This window comes from Psittacula echo (assembly GCF_963264785.1).
Source record: "Psittacula echo genome assembly, chromosome: 4".
In the NCBI taxonomy this organism is placed as follows: Eukaryota; Metazoa; Chordata; class Aves; order Psittaciformes; family Psittacidae; genus Psittacula; species Psittacula echo.
The window spans coordinates 75,377,332-75,385,289 of NC_137738.1; the positions used below are offsets into that span (position 1 = coordinate 75,377,332).

General features: G+C 36.8%; 1 protein-coding gene across 1 annotated transcript in view; it reads left to right on the forward strand.

The window, feature by feature from the left end:
• COL12A1 (collagen type XII alpha 1 chain) overlaps positions 1-7,452 on the forward strand; it is a gene marked incomplete at both ends in the record, with an annotated part of 100,790 nt that extends 93,338 nt beyond the window's left edge. The window contains 6 exons of the mRNA XM_080615307.1: positions 546-581; positions 691-757; positions 2,326-2,514; positions 3,644-3,712; positions 4,734-4,904; positions 7,271-7,452. Coding sequence (XP_080471433.1) covers positions 546-581; positions 691-757; positions 2,326-2,514; positions 3,644-3,712; positions 4,734-4,904; positions 7,271-7,452 — 714 coding nt within the window. The remainder of the gene's footprint in view (positions 1-545; positions 582-690; positions 758-2,325; positions 2,515-3,643; positions 3,713-4,733; positions 4,905-7,270) is intronic.
• Between the last annotated feature and the right edge of the window lie 506 nt (positions 7,453-7,958).

Below are 7,958 nucleotides of genomic sequence, written 5' to 3' on the forward strand. Positions count from 1 at the left end.
AGGAAAGTTGTTGTTATGAATAGAATAAGTACTTAATGGAGCCTCCATCTTATGTGCCATCTCTTAACACAGGGTCTGTTTCTTGTGGGTTCAAGGAGACAGCTACCCTTCATAGACATATGTTATTCTTCCTAACTTACCTTCTTTAATAAGTTAACTTAAGACTCAAAATTAAACAGTCATATATAACTCATACAAGACCATTCACCATTTACAGGAATGTAACGCTGAAAATTCAACTTTCAAATTGCCAGTGTGGTTCCAGTATCAGAATATGTCAGTTCCTTTGTCCCCTGTTTGAATATTTCCTTCAGATCTTTTTCTTCTGCATCTGTCAGTGTATTTGTTCATGCACAAAAGATCACTGCTTGTCCAGTCTTTTCTGGCACCTGCTTTGGCATCTTTGAAATCTAAAGTTCAAGGAGGCCGAGGTCTGTTTTCCTGAAGAAGCCAAAGTGTGCTCTAGAGTTGCATATCTCAAACTTATAGGTGGGGTGGAATAATATAATCCTTCAGTTGCTTTATTTTTACTGTATTTATTTTAGGGTGCACCTGGAATGAAGGGAGAAAAAGGTGACAGGGTAAGTCTTCTTTAAAGTCAGATTTTGTCAGATTTTTTAATTAAAAATGATATCTTTAGAAGCATAGATGCTTACTAATAAAACACTTGTTTTGGTTTTGATTATTTAGGGTGACATCGCTTCTCAGAACATGATGCGAGCAGTTGCAAGACAAGTTTGTGAACAACTGATAAATGGTAAACCGTGTTGCTTGCTTTGTTTCTCAACCTAGTAATTTACTACTTTGTAAAAACAGAAACCAGTGTTTTAAATGCAAGGTGAGGGATACTGGCCACAGCGCATAACAAGAGCGTGAGTGATCTGATAGCTGTCTGATGCCAATGATTTGGTGGAAAACAATGTAGTGCTAAATCTTTGCCAGATCAAGATGTCTAGTGTGATCCTGAACTAATCTGCGACCTGTGGAAATATACATGAAAGTCTAATGTTCTGTACAAGGAAGGTGACCTTCCTTTTGTCAGTCTGGTCCAAAATTACTTCATCTTTGTATAAAGTCAGCATACATTTTCTCATTAAACATGTCTTATCTTCAGAAGGAATGGATCGGGGAGAAAAAGGATACTCACTCCTAACAGGAAAACACAGATGAGTGTTGGGTAAATACTGTGCACAGTATCAGATGTGCTAAGCAAGTAAAAATCATATTTATTTGGAGAAGCACTCCAGATTGATTTTCAGTCCTCTACTGCCACACAGTGCAGCTCTGCAGCCCATGGAGGTATTCTCTACAGTCTTTCTCTGTCCCTGAGGCAGTGCTTTTGCTATCAGTACATCTTCCAAAAAGGACAGAGACAAATGTGGCCATAAATTGTTCTTAATATTATTTCTATAATAAGGGTAAGTTCTGTCTCAGGTAAACAGATACACCTTTTTGATCATTAAGAGTGCTTGTGCACAGGGAGGAGGACAGTATGTTCTTTTTATATGTCTGTTATGGCTACTATTTAAAACATGTCTGTTAGTGAGCACAGAGGGAGAAAAATACATTATTTAGACTTATGAATAAGGACATATCTGAGATCTTTTAGCATCTCTTTTTTTAACATTCCAGCCTTATTTTTTTCGTATTCAGCTCATCTTTTCAGGGATATACTAACGTGTAATGGCATATTACACTAACGGGGTAGATAAGGCCACCCATTAAGGGCTTTTTTCTTTATTATTTCACAATGCTGTTGCTTTTATTCAGACACCTTTCTTTGGAAATGAAATTTGTCTATATGCAGAAGGTATATAGGTACAAACCTATACATCCTACATGCTTAAGAAAGCGACCTTATAGACTGTATGCTGCTGTCTCTTACCTGAATAATTTATACTGTGTTGTAGCTTCAGAGATATGAAAGTACATAGAAATGTGGTGCTTAGCTTTTAGAAGTGTAACAAGTCCTTTCTGTTCTTCAGAGTAAAAATAACCTTTAATTAGAACTCTAAGAGCAAGCGTATTGTAAACAAATGCTTATTTTGTGACTTTAATTGCTTTAAAAGTATTTTTTATTAATGTTACTGGCTTCCAGAAGTCCCTTTCCTTTCTTCCATCCGTCCTCCATTTATGTCGTAACTTCTTATCAGACATTCACATTATGTCTACCTAATTCATCTCTACTAGTTCACCACTAATTTATTGAATGGAGACAAGGATAGAGTTTAATGAAGAGAGATTAATTGTTACTTCTTCCCACTATGATAAAAACTTTCACTCATTTCACAGTGCTTATTGAACCATTTTACTTTCCTTTTGAAGGTCAAATGAGCAGGTTCAATCAAATGCTGAATCAAATCCCGAATGATTATTATTCAAACCGTAACCAGCCAGGGCCACCAGGACCACCTGGTCCCCCAGGAGCTGCTGGGACTAGAGGAGAGCCTGGACCTGGAGGAAGACCAGGATTCCCAGGACCTCCTGGGGTCCAAGGACCACCCGGTGAAAGAGGTGGGTAGATTCCAAGGCAGCTGTATATTTCACAGTGGACATAGTGCAGAGGCTGCCAGAGGAGCAGTCTCATCCATTTACCATGTCAGATGTGGAAGCCCACACTTAGCAGTAGCCTGTTAGGTCAGTTGGATTGCATGAGGGACACTGATGTTCTGGAGGACAAGGTTAATTACATCAGTGCTTTCCTCTGTCTCTCCCTTGCTCATGTTTCATAAAACACAAGGTGGTATAGCATTTTGGCTGCTTCAACAGGATATCTCAAGAAAGTGAATGTTCTCAGAACTCTTCTGCCACTTATCAGCTACATCTTGAAAGGCTGTTTGGAGTAACACAACTCTTTGCAGAAAAGAACTCTGATTAAAGAGAGAAAATGAGTCATTACCAAGAAGAAAAAGTAGGAGCTGAAAGAATTAGGTCTATATCCTTGGCTCTTTACAGCACTCTGAAGGAGGGAAGCAACTCTGAACTGAGTTTTGGCATATGGGTAAACCTATTTTATGGCTACCTTGGATCACTGCAATGACATGCAGTGTCTGGATTGTACTATGTTGTGGCCTTCGCTTATTCCAGCTACTCTACTGTAGCATGAAGTCAGTGCTGTGTTACCTAGCATGTATTTTAATATAGTCTTTAAAACAGACTAGAAAAAAAAATCAAGGAAGAATGAATTTATGAATTCTGCTTTCTTAAACTTATTTCATCATAACTGTTTCTAAGAAAGTATAAAGCATCCTTTGTAGCAAAAGTTTGCAAGCTTGAAAATACCTTCCTATTTGTAGCTTAAAATAATAATGTTCTGTGGTTTTTTAAGTATCTCAAAGACTTTTCTAGGTCTGAGAAACTTTGTTCACACTGAATTACCTCTGCATCCTACTTTATTTTTAGGTTAATATATTTAAATCCAAATTATTTTCCCAAATGCACATTTGGACATCTGTAAAAAATAAGGTTTGTCCAGCCTTGTTGCATTAAGTAAAGGGAACTAAATATTAATATCAATGAGAGAGCAAGAAGAAGTAGTTGTCGATGTGGCTTCCTTCCTTTGGGGTTTGTTGGTTTGTTTTGTTTTTTTTTTTAAATTGCTTTTTTTAATTGTTTGTCCTTGGGTTTTTTTTTTATTCTGTAGGAATTCCTGGAGAGAAAGGTGAAAGAGGGACTGGATCTCAAGGACCACGAGGTTTGCCAGGGCCACCTGGTAAATATTCTTTGTTTGTCAGATTACAGAAAAGTAGGAGAAAAAGACAAAATTTCTTCATAGGGAACTAGACTACATATGGTGAACATACATGCTTTTGACATGTATTAGAGTTTACTGGGAAAAAAGAAAGAAAGATTTTTGGATGTGGCTAATAGGTGTTTGTCATGTAATTTATTCATCTGGCATGCTTCCTTGTGGGAAAATGTATTTCCTGGAATTAGATTGTCCAAATATTTGATGGATATTTTCATAAATGTTATCAGATGATACTTTTGAAGTATCTAGTTCAATTTTTCATAGGTTAATATGTGATTACAGAACTACAAGTTGCCCCTGACTAGAAAATACTGCCACATGCAGAGTTATAAGATGACAGAGTCAGATGATTTGAACACTGGTTTTGGTCTTTGTATCATGTGATATTGTTCACTGATGCCTTGGCAGAAATCAGCTGCATCATTTGTTTCTGCTTGCAGTTTACTAGGCTAAAATGGTTTTTCGTTACAGGACCCATAAGACGCTTGCAGCAAATTGTAGCCCCAGTTACTTGGAGCTTTACTTTTTCTGCTAACCATAATAAGATTGGTTCCAAAAAAAACATTACCTCATCTATCCTGGGGCCACAGGGCAGCAGTATTAATGTACTCCTCTATTTTAATTGCAATCCAGTGTGCTCGTCTAATCTAGTAGTTTCTCTTGAGATCTCCATATCTTACATGGAGCAGAAATAAACCGGAGCATTCATTGATGTTTCTTACTTGGCTCAAACCTTACTAAATCAGTTTCTGTGAATAAATCCTTAAATAAGCCACACACAGGGAAACAACTAATGATGAGTCATATTTCTAGTTTTCTTTTGTTTTTCTTTCTGTTGACCCCCATATAGCAGCAGAGTGCAAGTTTTTTCTCACCAAAGACATAACCTAGTCTGTGTAGTCTAGACAGCAGTAATGTTAGCTGTTTTGTCAATCTAGCTCTTAAAGAGAACAACCTTGCAACCTTTCGATTCTAAAATTAGGTCCACAAGGAGAATCTAGAACTGGTCCACCAGGCTCCACAGGATCACGAGGGCCACCAGGGCCACCAGGTCGTCCTGGAAATGCGGGTATTCGAGGTCCTCCAGGACCACCAGGATATTGTGATTCATCCCAGTGTGCTAGCATCCCTTACAATGGCCAAGGATTCCCAGGTAGGTTATGAACAACTTCACGTGCTTTAAATAGCCTTCACAGATGTGACTGTCCATATTGAGCTGCTTTACATGTGACAGTCCTGCTAGTGTGGACTTACTGAATCAGGAGAAAATGGTTGCAATGAGCAGGCCTGCCTCATTGTAATGTGCAGGTATATAAAGCAGTCATTTGGACTTTGATTTACTTGATTTTATGTGTGGTTTGCTTTAAATAGGAAGTGGTAACTAGACATTTTAGTATTTTTTTTTTAAACATTGATGGTTAGTGGTTGATAATATTGCTCATAGGATTTAAGTGACCATTTTCTTCTTCTTCTTTTTTCCCCTTCATCCCCACCCCTTCCAATCGTCTTCAGAACAAGGTTGAATTCTCCATGTTCTCTTGAAAAATAAAAAGAATGCTATGGTTGGCAATTTCCATGTGTCTCTTTTTGAGGAATGTCAGGATTATTTATGCAAAATTAATACCTGAAATAAAATTTTTCCACAAATAAAATGCATTCATTTATACAGCGTAGACAACCGAAAACCACCACTGTCCTACAATTTCTACCAAGTTAAGCACCATGGAGTCTCCGATTAGCCCTGAGTAATATCAGCCTTCCCCTTTGCGATGTAGCTCAAAACAGTAGGCTGCTTCTAGAATCAAAATAAAGGGTCACAGCTGCTGACAATTTCTGGCTGGAAAGATGCTATTATATTTTAACATGGGGATCCTGCAGGACCACAGTATTGTTAACAAATTAATATGTATGCATTGCAACATCTCAAAATTAGTGTACGTGATACTACTATTGGATATGTTTTGCTGTAGCATATTGTGCATGTACCCATGAAAAGAAAAAAATTAAAATCATATATATATATATATGTATACACTTGCAGTCTCAGTGCTCCTGGTTAAAGAGCCAGGTGGTTGCACAGATCTCACACAAAATTCTTATTTAAATGAAAAAGAAAGAAAATCCTAGCTGTGATTCATCAGTGTTTTCTAGTAAACAGCTATGTATACATATATAAATATATGCCTATGACTTAACTGTTATGTATTTAATTGGAAGAAAGTATGTTTTTGCACATCAGATGGACTTTTTAAAAGACTAACATCATCTTTGACCTGTTTCAGGTTTCGGCTAACACATTTTCTAAGTCGCCAGTGCTGCTTACAGTTTGAATACGTGAAAATCCTGTTTCTGAGATGTTTGCGCACGTGCTTATTAGAAAATGAGTCCGTATGGATATTTCACCTCGGATATGGTTTTTTTGAACCATGCTGGCCTCATAGAATGGGGAGATTCTTTTTACTAACACAACTTGTGAATGAGATAAAGGACAGTGATGTCAATTCATTAAGCCTGTTGCATTTCAATAGTAAAATATACAGTCTTTCTTTTTTTTTAAAAAAGACCCAGACCATCAAAAGCCTCAGTGGTGAAGGAGGCTTATAAAACTACTAACCAGCAAAGGTAATGCCATTAAAAGAGATAGACTTAACCTGGGAAATGAGAAATGACTTGTGTAAATAGTAAACTAATTGTGGCTTGTAAATGATTTGTATGGGACTGTATCCACTAAAATCTGTTAACAACTCTACATGATGCTTTTGCATAAAAGCCTGCTGCTGCTTGCTATATGCTGGAATAACACCTTTGACAACTTATGAAATCTACCCGTCTGTTGCTTGCTACCAACATGTCAGAATCGGGGCATGTGCCTTTTTTTCATATGTAATCTTGTTGGATTCTGTAACTGCAGTTATAAATACCAAAGTTTTATAATTATTTTTCTTCTGTTTTGCTGTAGTTTTTGGTGTTCCTGAAGCACCAGCTGTAACTCGATTTGTTACGAGGAACAGCACGAGAAAATGACATGTACTGTATATTGCCGCTGGTGATAGTTATGTCTACACTTACTTTCCCATTCTCAGAGAAAATTAGTATATGCCAAACCCACCTGTTCATTTTACCTGCTTCATGTCTTCTACTAATTACACAGTTTAAAATAAACTCCAGTGCTTGTATTTACTGAAGTAGCTGTAAAATAATATTTTAATTTGATTTGCTTTGTGTTTTTCTTTTTTTTTCATAGTTCTACAATAATTGGTCCCTTGCGTAATTTAAGACTCTTTCTGCAATGTTTTGTGTATTATAAATACAAAACCTTTTAAAATTTTATCTTTTTACTGCCAAAAACTATTAATGAACAAAAGTGAAAAATACCCCGATGAACTATTAATTTATATATTTATTATACGGAAGTAAGATTGGACTAATATTATGTAGGCAAACTAACCTTCATTGTATTTGTGGATTCAAAGATATGCGATAACTATTATGTTCAATCGGACAACTATTTTCAACCAGAACCATACGTGCCTGAAAGTGGACCCTATCAACCTGAAGGTGAACCATTTGTAGTACCTATGGAATCAGACAGGAGAGAGGACGAGTATGAGGACTATGGAGTTGAAATGCATTCACCAGAATACCCTGAACACATGCGCTGGAAAAGATCACTGTCAAGAAAAGCACAAACAAACCCATAAAAGATCTGTGTCTTGTTTTGGTTTTTTTGGTTGGTGGTTTTTGGTTTTGCTATTCTTGCATTTGCAGATGCTCACAGGGAGAGTGCATAATTTCTTTTGCAATATAGCTTTCTGGTCTTTCATATCAGACACACCCCTGTTTAGTATCTTGCTTATGTGGGGATAGCAACGTGTGTACCTGGAGACTTCATATCGCTCTGGAAATGCTTGTAAAATGCTTCTGCTTATAATGGCTGCCTACAGGTTAATATGTGCATTCAGTTATCCCAGTGCTGCCTTTTCATTAAAATAATGTAAAAACAAATGAATAAATAAAAAAAAAGAAAACAGAAAAACCAAAACAAAAATAACCACAGAGCTGCTGCAAATTTTCTAAGGACTGTCTGCTATAGCTCTACATTGTTTTTCAAATGCATGGTTGCAGTTCAGTCAGGTCACAGATCCGCATTATCTAGTTAAAAAGAAAGACACAGAAAATTCTCTCTCCTTCCAATATAATTTTCATT